We start from the raw sequence: 20,238 nt of genomic DNA, 5'->3' as shown, positions 1-20,238 counted from the left end.
TCTTATCTGCGTGTTCGTGGACTCTTACGGCTCTTAGAGACGTATCTATAGGCTCAGTAAAGTCAATGGCTAAAATAATATGTGCTTACATAGATCCTGGCCGTTAAGTGATGTGATAATGTCATTAATAATCTTGATGGTATTGAATAAGAACTACATTAGATCACTTTATCTGACAGGGAAGAGAAGAGTGTTGTGTCAAAGCGTTTTTTTTTCTCCCGCACCGAGTAAGTTATAAAAACCTGCATCAACCAGTTTAGGAAATACGTCCTTATTGCGCGCAAAATGTCCTGCGAAGACAGCCATGCATTTGCATATAACTGTAAATAGAGTGATTGCCGAACGTAAATATAGAAACCTCAGAAAGTCAGAGGGCCATGGTTTGTCATGTAAGTGTGTCCATTCCGATGTGGTCTTTCATGTACGTTTCTTCTGCGCTGCTTACAGTTTGCTTGTACGACTGGTTAATTCATGAAGCACGTCTATATAACCGTTCTGGTCCCTCGTAAAAATAGTGTACATTAGTTTCATAATTGCCTAATGATGCTGTTGCCTGATGCATTTGTACAATTGTTCACTTTCTCATTCAAGATTCATAATGATACATGTATTTAATGATATGCGTACAGCTGTTATAAATATGTTCCCGCCACTCGACGTTTCCTATTCTGGATATTCTTTAACAAATTCATATCTCTTGGCCATGTTTGGTTTTCGTATGGAGTGTCTGACATTTGAAAACGAAAGAGAATGCTATATAGCGGTGCAATGCTTTACCATAGGCCTAGCTAAAGTGTGCAATTTTATAGCAAATATTTTCTCTTCCCAGACGGATGCCCAAATAATCTGCTTCCTCCCGACTGTGAAATGCCTTCTGAGAAAAATTTCAGTCTGTGTAAAAGTATACGCCACATTTTGGTAAAAATTACTTCAGACCCATGTTTACTTCGTTAATGCTTTCATTTGATGTAGTTGTGTCATCTGAAAATTATGGTCCAATTCTATTTTTGGTCTTACGTCTGTCTGCTACATATACTATATATATATATATATATATATATATATATATATTTTCATAGTCATGGAACCAGGTCTGTTCTCTTTTCCTATCTCAGAAATGCCCTTTTTTAGGTCGGATTTATTGGGCGATATGTATGATACATGAAGAACGGGAGGACGCTTGGAGTGTTATAATCCGACTTACGTATTTTGTATTAAATTTATATTATCCAAACTGTCATAAGACTTCGAGACGTCCATAAATAAAGACGCTGTATTTACCGTCTTAATTGAAGTTATGACTTATATTCTGTGAGGCACGGTAATTATAATAATATTGTCTCTCAACCTGGTAAGAAGGTAATTAATTTGTCCGTCTGAAATACAGCATGCTAACTTTTAATAAATTTGTATAAATGTTGTTGTTCCATTAGTTTTCCATGGTTCCAGTAAGCCGGCTGGACATATTTCTGTAAAAGAAGATTTTTTCACAACTTCGGTACAATATTTGCTTCATTACGCAAGATAATGAAACCGCAGAACAACGTTTAATTCTCGTTAAGTGTGGAATGAATTCTGACGAAAGTTTCTTTAGCCAATGTCTACATTTCTACTAGGCCCGCAGTGTTTGTTGGCTAAGGATGCTTATTTGCATTTGGGCTTTATTCGGTGTGACAGAGGTGACTTAGTCTTCTAGCTGCAGCTAATGATAGGAATTAACTTTCTCATTTGTTGGTGGAAGCTTTCAAACGTTGGTTGCATTTAACTGGCCGCCAGACTTATCCTTTTCATGAATGAAGAGACATCTTCTAATAACTTATCGAAGTAGTTAAGAAATTTCTGCAAACAAACAAAAAATCATTTTTTCCATACAAAAAGTCATGGTGTGGGTGCCATGTAACTATCACGCTCTGCGTTGACCAATTATGTACGCAACTCGGAACAAATATTTCCATGTTGATATAGAGATTAAACAATTGACAAAAACTGGAGTGGCGCGCCATTAACAAGAAACACCCAGAGATAATTGGCAGCGAGATACAAAGGGACACCCATTCAGCACAGCGGCAGGCAAGAAACCGATTCTCCCCTTTGCAGCAGCCTGGTATGGAATTCGACGTTCTGAGTACAACTTTCTTGTTAGTCGTCAACCTTGAGGTGTAGTATAATTTAATATGTCACTATGTCAATTACTAGTGACTATTCAGCAAACTTTTAGAACAGGAAATTACGTCAGGTAAATTCGGAAACTGGGAATACTGTAACAAGCAACATCTGCTGTTTATTTTGTATGCAGACCTATATTCCAGCAGGAAGAAACCAATAACCGTCCAGCTGCATGTAATGGGCACAATTATCAGGTTTTTTATTTATTTAATAAACTAGCAAAAAGCACGTTGAAATTCAATATAAAATAATTTATTCCGTATCTTAATCCTTCGTCTCCTTTCTTTATTTTATCACTCACCTATCTTTATCTCCTTTCCGTATTTCTCCCGCGTATTTTTCACATTTCTTCCACATCTGGTTCCTCTGTCCTCAGTACTTTATCCCTCTTAAAATAATATAACACTCTGTAACCTAAATGTAAAATAACTTATAAGTTAAAATACTGAAACTGGTCTTTACAGGAGAATAAAGTAAAGAATGTCAGCCCTGCTACCTGAAAGTTTCTCGATCTCCGTGTCTACGCGGTCCATTTATTTTTATACGCGGTGTATTTAAGTACCTCCTCTGTAAGCACGCGGGGAAACTGGCTTTTTTATTATGCAAATGTAAAGTATCTACAAAGATCGAGAAGGAAAATCCAAAACACCGAAGTGTGGTAAATTAGAGATTGTATAAGGATCAACTATTAAAATAACAGTAAAGACAGTTATGTAACTATCCTTTGGTCTTTTGGATTATACCCGGGGTATAATGGCCGGCATTATGTTCGGGCCGGAGTCTCAGTTTTTCATTCCCTAATGTACAATATAAATTCAAACGACCGCCATGTGTCCGACATTATATTCCTGGAACTCAATTCCCACACCTATCTCCGGCAACACCGTGAAAAATTAACACACGAATAATTACTATAGTAATTAGTCGGTTTTTCTAACTGAAATACTTCTATTTCTCATCTCACACATGCATGATCGAAGAACTAATTATCTGAACTAAATCCACTTTCGGCACTGTCCATCTCAGATGGATCGACATGGTCTTGAACTAGAGTTCACTCGATATAAGATCGATGTTTCAGCCGCACAAAGAAATGTACGAGCAAACGAGTTACTCGTCTATTACCTCGAATACAAAGTGTTTAAATTATAATTTACTCTATAGCGACTAATTACTTACATCTCATTTGCTCGCACGATGTTTCACGCAGCTACGTTAATCATCAGACTGCGTAGCAGTCCAACAGTTTTTTATACATTTATCTCGATTTTCAATGGGGTTTCCTTATGATATAACAAATCAGAATTGAGTAGTTTCATTCTACAGACCAATAACAAACATGTAATATATTTTTATACAAATGAATTAGTATTATCCGATACTGAATTTATTTTACCTGGTCTTTAAAAATTCTAGACATTAACGAAACATATATTTTGCTGAAAAATTAGTCTCGTCTTCGCTACATCTTTATTTCCATTTTTAATTTTTCGACAAAAGGCAGTTTAGTCATCACCCTAAATATGTTATTTTTCAATTCGGCCGCTTCTCCTCTACATGTATCTTGGATCCAAATTCCAAAACTAACTACAGGTAACAAAGTTTTTCACTTTTCCTCTTCGATGTTCCACAGAAGAATTGGTATTATTCTTATTATTTCGATGGAGTTTCGATATGAAGAGACTGCTTCTCCATGGAAGTAAACCTCTGTCAAACTCCCATATGACTTTGTCCACCACAAATCCCACATGGATTTATATGAGAGCGAACCCTGGCCTCCACGGTCAAGAGCAGTCGACTAAACGCCTGAGCTGTGGCATTAACTTACATTTTAGACAGCGGACAGTTGGTAGACAGATTCCGAATTGCATGGCAGCAGGTATTCCCCGAATTTATTGTGCTCTTAATGTCTTCTTGAATGCAATTGTAATTTCTTACCAAATGTTTAAACTCGGCCACATTTTAAAGGATTTATTAATTATCTTTATATTACGATTTTGTGCGGCAGTCTGGTGACTAGATATTAACATATAGGTCTGTTTCGTTTCCTCTGGCTTTACATTCTTAGTAGCATCTAATAAAACCCACCACCAAAATTGTGTCAATTAGTTTAAGTTTTATTTTTTTTAAGTTCTGACTTTGTCCAATTTTCAGTGAGTCATCTTGAACCTAATTTAAGTAACCAGCCATGTATATGGGCAAAACATTACATAATCCCTATAAATATAGGCTTAATTGTCTCCTTCGAAAATGAGTAAAAGGGCGTATAAACTGAAAAACACTATGTGGGACACACATGACTTGCAAAGATGACTGTCTAGGATCTAGGACCTCTGAAACGTTGGTAAATTTCTACCGGACTACACGGAGCTACAACTTAGAAGACAGTCATCTTAACAAGAACTTAAAATCCTACTTGCATGCAGACCACCATGACAAAAGATACTCACTGGAGGCGTCGATGGAAGTCCATCTTTTGACGCCTTCTTTGCAGCAGCACACAGGCCTGAAGACGTCGGCGTCACAGGCCCTGAACGCCAGTAAGAGTCTACCGAAGTCAGTCAGTCGAAAGTTAATATAAAGAACTTCGCAAAATTCATAAAATCACCAACACAAAGAATGTCAGAGACTGTATGTCGCACGAAGACTTTGTTACTATTTCATGAAAGCAATGACCATGTGCAGTCACTGGATGTTTGTTCGGAAATGCAGTCCTCTCACCCCAACAACTTCCATGCAACTGAACTCTGCCCACTGAAGACTCAAGAGTTGGTTTGTACACCGCCCGCTCTTCCCGCCCGCCTGCAGGCTGTAGTTGATAGGTTTGGATTGGCCCGCTCGCACTGCGAGTTAAAAGGGGCTCTGGAGCTGGAAGCTGGATGCTGAGGGAGCAGGAACCCCCTTCTTCGACACACTTCCTTGGGCGCTGGGGCAGACAGAGCGCCGCGAAGGTTACTGCTATCGGCCCCACAGTCCTGCTCACTCGTGCAAGACCGTATCTTGCCTCGTCCGTCTGTGGTATCTTCTCCTCAGCAGCAATGAAAGCTTTCGGTTAAGTTGAAAACGTGTGCGTCAACATAATCATTAGCCAAAATATACAAAATTCAGAGACTTAATTGCATTAACAAAATAATTAAAACCAAAATAAATCTATGAATACTCGCTCCCTTTCAGTCCAGAAGTCGAACGAAAAACTGTAATCTTACCTTTTGTTTATATTAATGTCATTGGTGCTCTGTCAACCGAAGGGAAGTCCATAACTGATGAGTGTTTTGTGTAAAGGATGCTGAGTAGAGTATTTGGACATCAGAGAGCGGTGGTAACAATAGGATGCAGAAAATTACCTACAAAGGAGATGTATAATAAATAAAGTTCACCAACTACGAATTACTAGGATGATCAAGTCAAATTTCGGAGCTAAAAGCACACAAGTTTAGCTGAAAACTGTCAAGGGAGAACATCTAGAAGACTAAAGCGATGACGCGGAGACAATATTAAAACGGATTTTCACGAAATAGTGTGCGTATTGGAATCATGTGGTTCAGGATAGGACTCAAAAGCGGGAATTGTAAACATTGTAATGAATATTTTATAGTTTTATAAAAGACGATGAATTTCTTGATCACCCGAACAACTATAATTTTTTATTTGTTGCCGCGTGTTTTATACCGTGTTTCATGGTTACATTCTAACTTCACAGGCGGCTTTCGGCTAAATAATCAATTTTCAGATCCATTGAAGAATAAGAATGAACAGATGATTAGCCTTTTTTATAAATCACGGAGTTGAAACGGACCCCATAGGACGCAGGGAGACGCAGAACGTCTAATGGAGTAACGGTAAATATAACGCTAACCCTCGAGCTTAATTAAACACACTGGCGTCAGTGGACGTACAGCTGCGAGCATTATTAAAATCGGCACTACATAGTGGTCAGTCGTTAGCTTCACAGCCCCGGATGTCTTCCGTCGAGGGATTGTTCACGGGCACGTCTACAACCCCACACCGACAGGCAAGCTGGATTCTGCGCTGCGATTCAGCTACAAGGCGTTCTGAAAACAGCCACCGCGTGTAATGTGAATTAAGCATATCTGTAGGCACAGGGCAGATAACATTGTCACTCAGAAGAGTGACGGCGAGACTGTGAATCCAACGAACGGGTCACCATGCTTCAGTAGGCCTAGCGACTGTCTAGACACCTGTACATTTTTTGTACAGAATCCTTCCACATCTACTCGGAATACCTTACCTGCGTGGTAAATCGGTCAGAAACAAAGATATCTGGTAGTTCCAGCCAACAGAATCGAAATAAGTTTCTAAATCATGAGGAACAGTACGCGTTTAAAGTATTTTATTAATGGCACAAACCAAGACAAAGCCTAAGAGAAAATTTAGTCGTCGTCAGGGAAACAAAAACAGTTGTTTGGTCATGCGAATTTACAAAAATGGATCCTGGATTGGATTCAGGCAAATTTGATTTGTCCGAGCCGGACTTTGCAAAGCGAGATCGAAGTTCTGAGCACCGTCCACCCGCAAGATCTTTTGGCGACTAATCTAAATAAGGGATTGAAAGACATAGAATATAATTTTGTCAAAATTAAAGCATGAGACTGCCACCAGGGACTTAGCAAAGCCTTACCTCTGAATAGAGGGGCAGCGCCTTCAAATGACACGAATATTTCTTCTGACTGTCAGTGTCTAGACTAATTTCTGCAGCGGTAAAGTGTTAATTACTTGAAGGCGATCATAAGTTAATTCATTGGAACATAAAGTACTTATAGAGATTGTAAGAATATTTTAAGATACGATTAAGCAAATTACATTCGAATTAAATTTTAAAACCTGTTCCATAAACTTGCGAAAGCATAAAATTAAAACGTTTGATGTTACTTTTTAGCATCTAAGTATTATTTAACGAATGTTGAATTGAATAAATTATAATAATACATGATACAGCATACTAGTCGACACGTTGGCTTATTGTAAGTTACTATTAGTTAATTCGACCAAAGGAACTGGAGAAAACTATAACAATGTCTGTCAGGATTAATCCGGATGTTCACATGTGTGGTTATTGTATTTCATGTTATAGGACTGATTATTTGGCACAACTTGACGCAACCAGTATTTGTCGCGATGTCCAGCAAGTCAAGCCAAGATTCAGGTCCCACTTTCACTGCGTAGGTTAATCAAGGCCCCACGCTTCGGTCCTGGGCCGGACAACCACCACCGTCACAACATATGGCCTGCCGACCTTCACCCCTGTCGTCAATGTCATAATGAACACAACTAATTTGTAACGAGGTCTCTTCTCTTCACTAAACGTACATTTCACTTTCAGTAAACTTGTCTGTAACAGATTCCGAAAGATCTGGAATTTACACGGTTTCCGACGGTTTCCTGTATAACAGTACTTCTTCTAGATAAGAAAGACGTTTTGTACACTATAAACAACATGCATTTGTTGTACATTTGAGCAACTATTATATATGTGTACATACACTTTTACCGAGTAAAATACACTTCAATTATCTTTCCCTCCTCGTTTCCTCATTAACAAGTCCATCACAGAGCCCGACGTGTAACTGTCGAGAAATTCGACAAATGCTTATATTTCTTATCAAGATTTCTTTCCCGACATAAATCATTCGATTTGTATTTTTGAATATCACAGGAAAAAAATTATTCCCAGACACAAACACATTTTCCTTACAGTATTATATACAGCAATTAGTCAATCATTCTGATACTAGCTTAAAAAAGGGCGCCGAACATATAGGCTTTCTGTCCTCATTCCTCATTTTTAACCTGAAGACGGAAACAGAATTCAGCTTCCAAATCGTCGTAGTACATTCAGACAGTGGGCAAATCCAAAAGAATAATTTCACGTAATAGAGTTAGTCTATGTTGGTAAATCTCAGGGAGTACTGACTCTGATTTAAAAGTACGAATCGATGTGGGTAATGAATTAGGTTCCCGTGCCAACACCCAGTGCTATAGAGTTAAGTGAGGGCGGATCGTGGGAAAAGACTTCGGCGGTTATCTAAATGGCACCGCGATGCGACATGAGGGGCTGCTGTCTATTGTAGTGCAGCCAAATCGACAGCCAGCTTTATCCGGTCCTCGAAATCATACGACTCTGTGGGCTTTAGCTTACAGACTAACCTATTTATCGAAACGATAAATTTACAACAGAAAAATGCTTATAAATTCCAATCGTTATATAATTTTTTTGACAATCCGAGGCCAAACGCAACAGACGAATGACTCCTTCCTGTTTCATAATCGGGATGTCCCAGGTTCTATTCTTGGTCCCAATATTGGTTCATGACTGATGAATTTCCTCAGTCCCTCCATTCAAATACTGAAATAGTATGTCAAATTACACCACAATCGATTCCTTTCCAATTTATTGTTCATTAATCACCCAATTACTGGATGCAAAAAGTCAGAGTTACTGGCTGATTCGTTAAATAAAGTATAAATAAATAAAACTGATACTCAGGGTGACGTTATATTTCCTCATTTTTATACCGAGATGGACAACGGTGAATCATCTGTGAGAGATTCCAGGCTAAGACAATGTTTGTCCTACGACGTTTTCTGTGTTTAAGTTTCTCTAGACGAATTCCAAAACTGTGCCTTAAAACAGCACAAAACACAACCTCCGACGTCCTTTCAAGTGCTCTGCACATAATCACCTCTCATAACGGCAAGTGCCTTGGCAATGACCCCGAAGGGAGACTCGCTGCACGTCGCCTTGCCATATAATTAAGAAGATTTGGTCGTAGACGTTCGTATGACAGGGAACGGGAAGACGTCGCAGGACTTCGTCGGATTCCAACCAGCAAGACACGGGGTGCACTCCACAAAAGTAAAATTTGACTTTAATAGACGTGAGTCAAGGGGTTAAGAAAAACCGCACGGCAACCGGCCGGCCTTGAACCAGAGACCTTCGGCTAGGAAAGCTCCTTTCATCCATTCATGCATTACTGAAGTAGTGATACACATGACAGTGCAGTTTGGGGCTTACTTTATTTAAGGCTGCCCGTGTATTGGGTTCGAGTTTTCGAAACCCGGTCGGGCATGGATGAAAGGGTACGTTGTCTCAAAGCTAATTCTGAGCCGGCTAAGGTGAGTGAGACAATCTGGGAAAGAAAGAAAGAAAGAAAGAAAGAAAGAAAGAAAGAAAGAAAGAAAGAAAGAAAAACACACACACACACGTACAATAAGAACTTTGGACTGGGAGAACGTCATTATTGCCTGAATATTATCACATTATTGTTCTAAGCCAATATCGTCTCGAACTCATTTTACCCGGAATCCGGATGCATTTTCGTATCGCATAGATGCCTGATGTACTTCCCACGGAGAACTCAAATTAAATCCAGTTTTTTATTGTCATTTGCTTTGTTGTTTAGTCGGATAAGACCCACAACCTTGCGCTTGTTTAAAATCTTAGGAATGTTTCACCTAAATAAATACTGTTCCTGTTAATTGAGCCATTGTATCATATTCATTTTGCTGATGTTGTTTGTGTTGCCTACATTACGGGCAGAATGACTAGCTCAGTGTCAAGTGATGAGAAACCACAGTGTGCTAATGCTACCACTTTTGTTGTACTTAATATGACAGTTTAAAGTAACTCCTGTGGTCATGACTCATCGGGTTTCTCGGAAACCAGTAGGCCTAAATGTCACCTGCATCTCCCATAATTATATTGTTATCCTTTCTCTAATTTAATGTAAAAGTGGAGTCCTTAGGTTAAAATCCCGTGACATGACAGTAATGAACAACACATAAAAGATACCCAGCCTTCTAGCTGCATCACAGCTTCAACCAGGTTCAATTCCTTGTTGTAAAGTAAAAGCTATAATTCTACCTGTTGCTTTGTGTGGATGTGAAATGTAGTCTCTCACATCAAAGGAATAACGTATTGAATGAGAACACGGTGCTGTGGGTAGCATATCTAGATCTAAGTCAGTGGAAGTAACAAGAAATGTGCAAAAATTACATAGTGAGCGGCTTTATGATTTGTATTCTTTGCCAAATATTATTATCTCTCTGCGTGACTCTACAGTCCTTGAAGGTCCTTCGAATCCTCGCACATAGGAGGTGTCTTAATCTATTTTGACATTTAGTAGGAGTCCTTGGGCAAGCGAGCCAAATATTATTATGATGATGATGATAACAAGGAGAATGAAATGGAAGTGGTATGCACCACTGCAACAAGACACATGGCGTCATGTACAATCAAGACGATAAAAAGTATAACATAACACATAGTTTGCATATTCATGCACTGATTGACGTCATCACACGTAATTCATCATCCTGTTAATTTTTCAACCGAAGGTACGGAAAATTTATTTTATAACATGTTATCCGAATCAATGATTTTGCTTACTCATTTCAAAAAACCTGTCACAGCATAAGACTTCTTTAACTCCGTTTTGTTATTTCTATCCAAATTATAAGAAGGCACACACACTCAAGCAATGACTTCCACAGGACACAGGAAGATGTACCTACCGAAACAGTGATATTGTATCCTTACTTCCCTCTAAGAAGCGGGTTGCAGATTCATAATATTAAAGAACCACGGCTCTATAGACCCCGATATTGTGGTGATTGTGTGAAGCAAGAATTTAACTTATTTTGCGAGCCGTGACTCAGGCAGGAGAGTTGAACGCTCCTCCCGGGAAGTCGGGCGAACACATACGGCATAAGCTTGCTTCACGGTTGCGCTGTCTAGAGAACAATGTGTAAAATACGGTTCTAAACTTTTTTCTTATTCATACATCTGAGACTTAAATGGCCGGCTGGATCTTTTCCATATTTTATCGTTTACTAAGTGTGATTTACCGATCATAAATTAGGACAACTATTCTGCCAGTAGACAATAGGCAGCACATAACACTGTGTTAATAATGTTAAATTTAGCTCCTTTTAGGAACACACTCTGAAGAAACTGGGAGAGATAAATATTTGAATATTCTGTCACACATACTATATTAATACAGCAAATGTAATTTGCATAGTATATTTTACTGTTTTTTTAAGCATTCTGTTTAATTTTTAAACATTTGATAAAAAGCATTTATCCTTAGGCAGACTCTTGTGGTAACTACTGTCAAAATCTGTATGTGATTTATTATCACATTTCCATTAAGCAGTGGTGAAAATTTCAAGGCTGTAGCTTGTGTACTTTATGAGACATCGATACCAGAAGATGAAGAAATGTGGTTCTAAAAAGAAGCCTATTCAAAGCTTAGCATTACTTAACATGTTGATGACGTCATCTCAGGTGATGTTCATTTGTGTTCATGTACTTGAAAATGGCTGGACGGATTTTGATGAAATTTATTTTGGACGTTTTACAATTTGAGGCCAGACGAAAACCGTATAATTTAATGAGTGTTACCAGCGTGACGGATACGCAAAGTAAGGAGGTGAGATAATCCTGAAGACATGATATATATTCGCGTGTGCATGCATGATGACGTAAGCCACTTGCTTTGATTTGTTAACTTCCAGGTAACGTTAAGTGGCGCAAAGAATATCTTTTATATTTGCGAGGACACCTTTCGAGGCTTGTTTATGTCCGTGTGTATATGTATATATATATATATATATATATATATATATATTTGTTTTTCACCTACAAATTTCAGGGCCAATTAATCGAAATGCCGTTTGTACATCAGTTTCATATTTCTTATGCACCTATCTATCATCTGCAAGACCATGTCGGCCGTGTGAATTTCTAAAATAGAAGCAACATTAACGTCATTCAGTATAAGACTCTGAAATGTTATATGGTGACAGACCTTTGAATAATATACAATTTTATTATGGTAATTTTTTAGCAATACAAAAAGTAACATGACACCAACCAGAAATCAAACATCACTTCTCAGTTTGACGACAGTAACAGATGGCCAGTGTAGCTATGCACGCTAAATATGGTAATGTTACAGATATTATCAGGCACGATTATTATCATTAAAGTTATAATCCAAGATCGCTTTTAAACCTGACTCAATATCACACAAAAACTGCCCTTAATACAGTTTTATAAAATTACCTACGAACATATACAAGGTACTAATTGATTTGTCCAACTTACCATTTAAATTATTTCCTTGCTGAGCTCCTGACTATAGAATTCAACAAATTTTCGTAAACGTGTCAAGCCTTAATTTCTGGTTCCAGGATTCTGCCACAGCCAATAATGTTAACTTCCACAAAGTTGAAAATGCACATAATTTATACGCTTTGGTAACATGTTGTCAAACAACGTCTCATGAACAGATAGTCAAGATATAAGCAAGTAAAAGGTAATTAGCAATTGAATATCCGATAAATTTAACATAAAACTTTACATTCCTTCATCGGGTGCTATAGCATACAACTCTCTTTATTACTGGGTACCGAAACGAGAAATTTTAAGTGCTACATAGAAAATGGTTCCCTAAAGCAAGCGTGATGTGCTTATCAGACCACACAATTACAGAAAATACTTATATTAGGTCAAACTGTCTTCCAGCTTCTTTCGTATTCGATACATACTTACTGTTTTACTATACCATGATTTTACAGAAGGGGGGGGGGGGTGGAGAAAACAACGAAACAGTACAGTCAGGATAGCTGGTCTCTTTGCCGAGATTCAAGTCTGCAACTCCTTGCAAACGAATCAAAAGAGCTATTGACCTGGCTGCGTGTCAGGGAATAATTTGAATAAATCAATCTTAGTAACACTTTTGACCATAGTACAGGTTGGAAAGAATCATCCCCAAATTATGAAAATGTTGGGTTAAGTCAACTCCATTATTAAACAAAAATGTTACAACACCGTTCTGATTTCATGCAAGCTTCTTCATTTTAACTATACATTAAATATTATTAGGGTCACCAAATCAAAGAGGATACGATAAGTAGTACACGTAGCATGTATGGGTCAAATGGAAAATGCGTTCAAATTTGTAATGAAGCAATATAAGTGGAAGAGATCATTTCGTAGCTCTAAACGTAGATGGAAGGGCACCAGTAAAATGTGCCCTACATTAGAAGAACACGGTAACAGACCAGATTCATTAAGCCCACGATAGGATACAGCGGTGGGATTTTATAAACACGGTAATGAACACTGGGTTGCAAAGAAGGTGGGGAATTTCTTGACCAACTGAGCGGCAATTAGCTTCTCAGCAAGTCTTGTTCCATGAAGTACGTAAATCATATAAAATGTAAGTGTTAGGTTATAAAACAATCCTGCGACCAAGTCTGTTCTGTGGAAAATGTGTTTTTTAACTGAACTTCGGTTTTAATATAAATTTTGTTGTAAACCTTTCTGCAAACTTAAAGTATATTGCTTGGATACGTCATTCAAAGTATGTTTTCTTTGTAACTATAATGCAGTCTAAGAATGGTACATGCCAATGATGTTCTCATTTATGTACCAGCTGCAAAAAGCCAAAACTCAAAACTGTGTCATCTACAGCCAGACATCCCTATTCCTAGGTATAATAACTTGAGAATATCCTCCTTCATTGGTAAGTCCAAATGCAGTCTTAACGTTCAAACTGGCTGTGATTTTGACAGACGCAAATTCATTTATCTACTTATTTATGGCCCATTTAACTATGCTGTCATCTGCTCATACTTTACAGCGGCGAATCATAGGACGATCAGTGAATAATGAAGTGGAAAGGATATGTAAGGAAGCGGCTCTGGTCTATTAAGGTGCCATACAGAGCAGCTGTTTGCAGAGACCAAGGAAAATCATGAAAAACCTCAATTTATATGGCTGGTCTTTGGGCCGGAATTTGAACCCGGGATATTCCAAAGAAGAAAAAGGATTACTAGCCTCTGAACTGTGACGTCCGGTCGACGGTAATCAAGGAATATAAAAAAATATCAAAGCAGATAAATTTATACATATTTACACTAATCTGCTAGTAGTCAAATAGCTTGGTTATGTATTATTCAAGGGCAATGTATGTTCATAGTGGGCTTATAACATGTTTATGTCATCCATACCACATCAGATTAAAATTTGATTCTGTTTGCCCCAGGCAAGGTGTACAAGATAAATGATTGCGAATGTACAAGACAGGGATGAGACTAATCCTTTATAACATACATCATTTCTCAATCAATAACATTTTCATACGCAGATGTTTCTACCAAGTTATATTGAGACTCGCTGTGTGTATAAAACACATATGTAAACACAGTTAACTTCAAACAATCATGACAAAGCACATTAGACGGAAATTAACGTCACGGACACACAGTTCATTTTAAAACTACTTGTTCTTAGAACATGATATCATTGCACAACCGAAGTCTCGTAAAATTAATTTTCAGTAAAGTTTTAATTAAAAACAAGACATCATACATGTATCGGCCTAAATAATCTTTCAGTATAGGTCTTTGTATTAGAAACTGTCGCTGAGGAGTCACCAATAAAATACATCTTACACGTGTAGCTACGTTAAATTAGAGTTTCAAGGCAATACAGCTTTTCTGTTCACCTCAATGAGCGTAATGAAATCATACCTAAACCATAGAAAATTAGTTCCTGAAAGACAGCGACATTTCATCAGTTTCCGTGTCCAATAGTTGGACAGTTTGTGGTCGATCACTCGTTTAATTCTTGTCTATTTTATGAAGCTTTCCACCCCAACAATGGGATACATAACAATTCCTCGGTCAGGGTACAAAATGTAATTAAATAGGCCGGAACTTAATAAATATTCCCAAATTCTTACATAAAATGCAGTTCGAGTGTGTCTACCCGATTAACGAGTCGCATGCCTCATTTGTCTTACCGTCCTTGATTTCAGGATTCTAATAAGACTTGGTGAAAAGCCTGCAAACTATAAGGCTTCTCGTTGTGTAATTTTATCTATTCATGTGTTTCTCTGTCTCCTAGTTCAACATAATTTCCTCTACACTGTGTTCCCAAACATCTTCAATCTACGTTGTTTAGAGAATAAAATATAAAATTTCTCAACAATACACGAAAATGTAGATAACATTGTACTCTTGCATATTTAGATACGAAACAGTGAAAGAATGTGAAATGTATGGCGGAAAGCATTTCCCGAATTTAATCTGCTTTTAAGTCATTCGCGCACGTAATTTTATTTATTTCTGTTAACAATCAACTTGTGCAATTCTGCTACATTTTCGAAGGATTTAACAACGATGTTTGTCTTTGATGTCGCATCCTGTTGTGTGAATAGCAGATAAAATTACGAAAAACATTAGTGTAATATAATGTTTACAAATAATATCACGTCGTTAAATCCCTTAACGATCTATCATATGTGATACCTCAATTGTTTTGAAGATGAATTATTTAGTTTTTTAATTTGTACCAGCCATCCTAATAACATTATTTTCTTCAGCACTGTAGTAACGAGACAAAAACAGAGGCCTATAACAGGCATATTTTTTTTCTAGCTACATTTATAGGCCTAGATTTTTGTGCTTTTCTTTGTGGTATTAATGTTTTAGTCCAATAACGTAACAGCATCAGCAAAGAGAGACTCTGATGTATTCTATTCTGTTAAATTCCAATCGCTTTTAATTGTCTTGGACCTTCTCAATGGAATATTCTAAAACTAATTTGAAAATCGATAGTGATGGCGCATTAATTGTAGTAACGATACGTTAAGAAGTTTATATTACCACGTCAAATAACAAAGTACAAAAAAAAATAAAAATTATAAATTTTCCGCAGATAGGACTATTTTAAATTATAAAACGGGTAACAAAAGGCTACCGGTGACTTTGAAACAATTTAATACGACGGAAATCTCCTTGCACTTACCATGTTGAAACAGCGGTTACGCTTCACGGGTGACTTGTTAATGGAAGTATCCGATTCGAATCGTACTCAGAGCAGCAGCTATTCAGCTTAGACGTTTTCGTTTTCTTCGGTTCATCAAGAAAAATGACGGGTTTTGACTTGAAATAGGTCACTGTCACTTCCTTCTCAGCCTTTCCAATTCACCACACATATTCATCCTCCCACCCAATTTAACGGTAAATAACATCTGCGCTCTAGGCAGCGTCATAAAATAACCTGCTCTAGAGATAGGTAAAGCAAAATACGCTCCAGCTGTCGTCCAGTAACAAACTTTACCTTGAGCCCTCTATCATTAAGCACGTCCTACTGCTGTGCAGTAGAATTTGGCGTTCGGTTTCAGAAATCAGAACTAATCACTTAATAGCAGCGACTATCTTACTTTGTTCAAACACAATAATCACATTACAACTATGATTGGAAAAAGTTAAATATATTACAGGGACATGCAACTTAATGTAAAAACAGTCACTAAGTACCTTGAAAATAAGCATAAATGTGAGTTTATTTCTATTTACTTGCTTGTTATGTACATTAACATACGCTAAAAAGTGACCACATCTTCTATATATTAACTACTTAATAAACAATTTAACAAAATAAACACATGAAAAGCAATTAAAACTTTCAACCATTCCTCCTTTAATTTCTTTTCTCTCTGCATCTAAAACTTTATCTTTCGCTCTCTTTATTTTCTCACATATTTTAAACAAAAATTTCTCATCTTCTTCAGTGATTATTTGTTTCTCATATTTGCAATCTTATCATATCCCATTCCTTATTAATATAAATTTCATTCCACGTGTTAATCTTCTTCCTCGTCACACATTGGGCACTTTCGTTTTTCAGTTTTGTCTCTCAGAACCATACAGGTATGATTACCACCCTCCTGAAGAATTACTACGACAAGCTTCTCAGGAAACTTTAAATTATGTTTCCGAAATGTAAAGAACTTTAAAATATGTTTTAATCAGGGAAAATAAACACTGCAGATTTGGTAATTATTTTCCGAATAATCCGTAGGATAACTAACGCAACCAGTAGGTGTTTATTCACACTGTCACCAGAAGCATTGTAGCCCAAGTAAAAGACTGGCTTCTGTTACGCGCTTCGATAAATACCGACACAAACTATAATTACCTCTTACCTGGGTCTCAGTATCATAGAACTCCAAATCACGTAATGTAACCACCATCTCCATGAGTAAAGAAACAATACAGGTATAAAATAATGCTGGTCCGATATATAATCTCTTCCTCCAGACAGACTGTAAGTGCCTTCTTTGTATTCGAAACGTGAATCATCTAATTCAGTACATACGCCCCACGTCCGTTGAGCAGACAAGACAGAAACAATATGCGGTCAAACATCCAAATTACAGGGGCCACCGTGTCAGATTCATCTCGACTGGATGCAGCCCACCCTACCCCCTTAAGGGGTACAAAATATCTCTCTCATTACAGATCGTAAACCGTCTAGATCACCCCCCCCCCCCCCCCGTTACCATCCATTGGAAATTCAATATTTCTTTCCATCTTAAACGCGAGTGTCAGGAACTATTTAGCTTGTGGAGATAAAGGAAGGGGGGGGGGGTCATAATTCTCCTTCTAAGAAAATGCGTTCTTAGCGCCTGCGGGTATAGTCCAGATCGGCGGCCCACGACTCGGATATTCGAAAGAATACCGCGAAGGTGGTTTATGAAAGGAAGATACAATAATGGTGTGAAACTGAGACAGTGAATAATTTACATGTTTAAATCACCCTCTTGTCATTTTCTCGGCTATAGAATGCCTCTCACCTCAGTTATAGGAACGCTTTCTTGCCTCTACTGTGGCAGACTGTAAATAATTTTTGACAAGCACCTTTTATAAAGTAAGACAGAGCAAATTAATGTATACAAGTAGTTATAATATATAAACTGACTGTGAAGCAAAACATACTAATGTATGAAGGATACTGTGTTTGAAGTGAGAGATAAGGAGAGGCAGCAGTTTTAGTTTGAAAGAGCAGGAAAGCCTAATAATTATTAACCTTCATATTTAAGCCATAATCACATTCTAATCTACAGAAGAAGGTTCGTTCTCTGCAGTTCAGACGAATAAAATGTAGACCAAATATTACTCGAATATGATGGAGCAACTTATCAAATTATGTCTACTTGTTTTGAAACATGTTTTTGGTTAAAAATGTAAGAGGTGTTTTAGAAAATAAAATGGCTGTCTTCTTACTCACCGTCGTGACAACCTCAAATCCTAATGGAGTTTTAAAAACTGTGTCCGAATTTTCAAAATACGTAGCTTTTATAAACAATAAATCAGTCATAAAACAAATTAATCTACAAAATGTAAGAGGTGTTTTAGAAAAGAAAATGGCTGTCTTCTTACTCACCGTCGTGACAACCTCAAATCCTAATGGAGTTTTAAAAACTGTGTCCGAATTTTCAAAATACGTAGCTTTTATAAACAATAAATCAGTCATAAAACAAATTAATCTACAATGAGCAGCCATCTAAGCCTAGTATCTAAACGTATCCCTTCAGAAGAGCCTATATTAGCCATGGGTCGGCAACATTTTAATTCAAGCAGGCTGCATCGGTAAATCATATCTTTGTCAAGGGGAGCAGAAAACATTAAATAATGTTGTGGACAGTAGCGAAACTTGTCTGATATTCACACGAAAACTAAAGCTTTATTTTTCCATGCAACCGAGTTTATTGTAAAACAATGCTTGTTAGCTTTCAAACAGTTTCAATTTTCAGTCATTGTTTCTGCATAAAACATCCAGTTATTAATGCTACAGCAATTTTCACGTAACTTTTTTTAAATCCCATATAACTTGGATAACTGGACAATGTACCTTTGCGCAATTTTAACGTTACAATAGAATGTTCATTTGTTCCTTTTTATTATTTTTTAGTAATTGTTCCCCTTCTCGCTTTGACAAATTCCCATATCATGTCACAGGCCGCATAAAACGTTTGCGAGAGCCACATGCAGTCGGTTCCCGACCTCAAGCCTACGTATTTATTATTTCTTGAATGACAATTTCTCTCCAGATCAAACACATCATTCTCGTATGAAGCTGATATGTTTTGACATTGCCTGTCTATAAACACTCCGAGTGTAAAAAAATATACGCAAAAACCATGGACAAGGCAGTGGAAAATGTAGGCCTAATTACGTATTTATACTAAACCACCAAGAGAAATTCACAGCGATAACATTTGGACTGTGTCCTTCTGGGCTATGACGCCATATAGTCTTGTAGTTGGTTATGGAGGATCCTACAGCCTCTTCAAGACATAAGTGGCTCAAGTTGAAGGCAACATGTTCCTCCAGAGCTCTCGTAACCACCTACAAGACAATGCGGCGTCAAAGCCCAGATAATCAGAGTAGGATTTGTGGTTTTCACAGCGGTGAGTCCGAAGATGGCTGTCTTCTGTGCTGTAGAGTCGTTGGTAAACTTCTACCAAGCTACACGGCGCTACAACCCAGAAGATAGGGTATATAGCTTGAAATAAGATGGAAATATTATTGTGAATAGTAAAGATCTGAAAGGAAGCAATCATGAAATATTTAAAGACGGGCCTAGAATTCCGAATTATTCTTGAGGGACTGAGGAAAACCATAAAACCGCCCTGAGCCGAAGGTAGAAATTCGACGTGGTGCGTGCATTTTACTACAAACTCCGTGAAAAACATTGTCCGCTTCAATTTAAAATTTATCTTAATTAAAACCGTTCAATACATATTTTCGCCTTAGGTATTTATATAGATAATTAGAGTAAATTGCAGTGTCCCCTCAAGGACCCACATCAGTGGGTACGGGGACTGCCACCCCCGAGGTACCCGAGCTATCCAGTGCCTGGGGGTATAGCTGGGCCACCTTATCTCCAGGGGCCGTAAATATGGAGGTCTGGTCCTCCAGGTTGGGGGTTGGGCGCGGGGCTGACAACTCCACCCTGTAAAAAGCAACTGCCGGATGGACTCATTCACGGCGGACTGGCAAACAGATTGTCTATGAATGAGGAAGAATGGAAGAAGCTTTTGAAAAAGCAGGGGGCCACACAGGGCTGTAGAGCCAATAATGATGATGAAATTGTAGTGTTACGTATGACTGTTTATCTTAAATTTTAAAAACAGAACTTAAAACTTTGAACTGGCCAAAATTATCGTACAGCAGCGTTGAACTAAGAAC

At 37.8% G+C, this 20,238-nt stretch overlaps 1 protein-coding gene across 6 annotated transcripts in view; it reads right to left on the bottom strand.

Moving 5' to 3' along the window:
• Positions 1-4,927, bottom strand: part of Ppn (proteoglycan-like sulfated glycoprotein papilin) — a 186,285-nt gene extending 181,358 nt beyond the window's left edge. For 4 of the 6 annotated variants that reach the window (XM_087348657.1, XM_087348656.1, XM_087348660.1 and 1 more), the window contains exon 1: positions 4,617-4,926. In XM_087348657.1, coding sequence (XP_087204783.1) covers positions 4,617-4,639 — 23 coding nt within the window. In that variant the 5' untranslated portion in view covers positions 4,640-4,926. Of the gene's footprint in view, positions 1-4,616 lie in introns of all 6 variants that reach the window. The other 2 variants (XM_087348661.1, XM_087348658.1) reach the window with 2 other exon arrangements.
• Between the last annotated feature and the right edge of the window lie 15,311 nt (positions 4,928-20,238).

Source organism: Zootermopsis nevadensis, unplaced genomic scaffold, assembly GCF_977971745.1.
Source record: "Zootermopsis nevadensis isolate Lab colony 2312 unplaced genomic scaffold, Znev_1.0 Znev_ptg000013l, whole genome shotgun sequence".
NCBI lineage: Eukaryota > Metazoa > Arthropoda > Insecta > Blattodea > Termopsidae > Zootermopsis > Zootermopsis nevadensis.
This window is presented reverse-complemented; position numbering and strand designations above follow the sequence as displayed.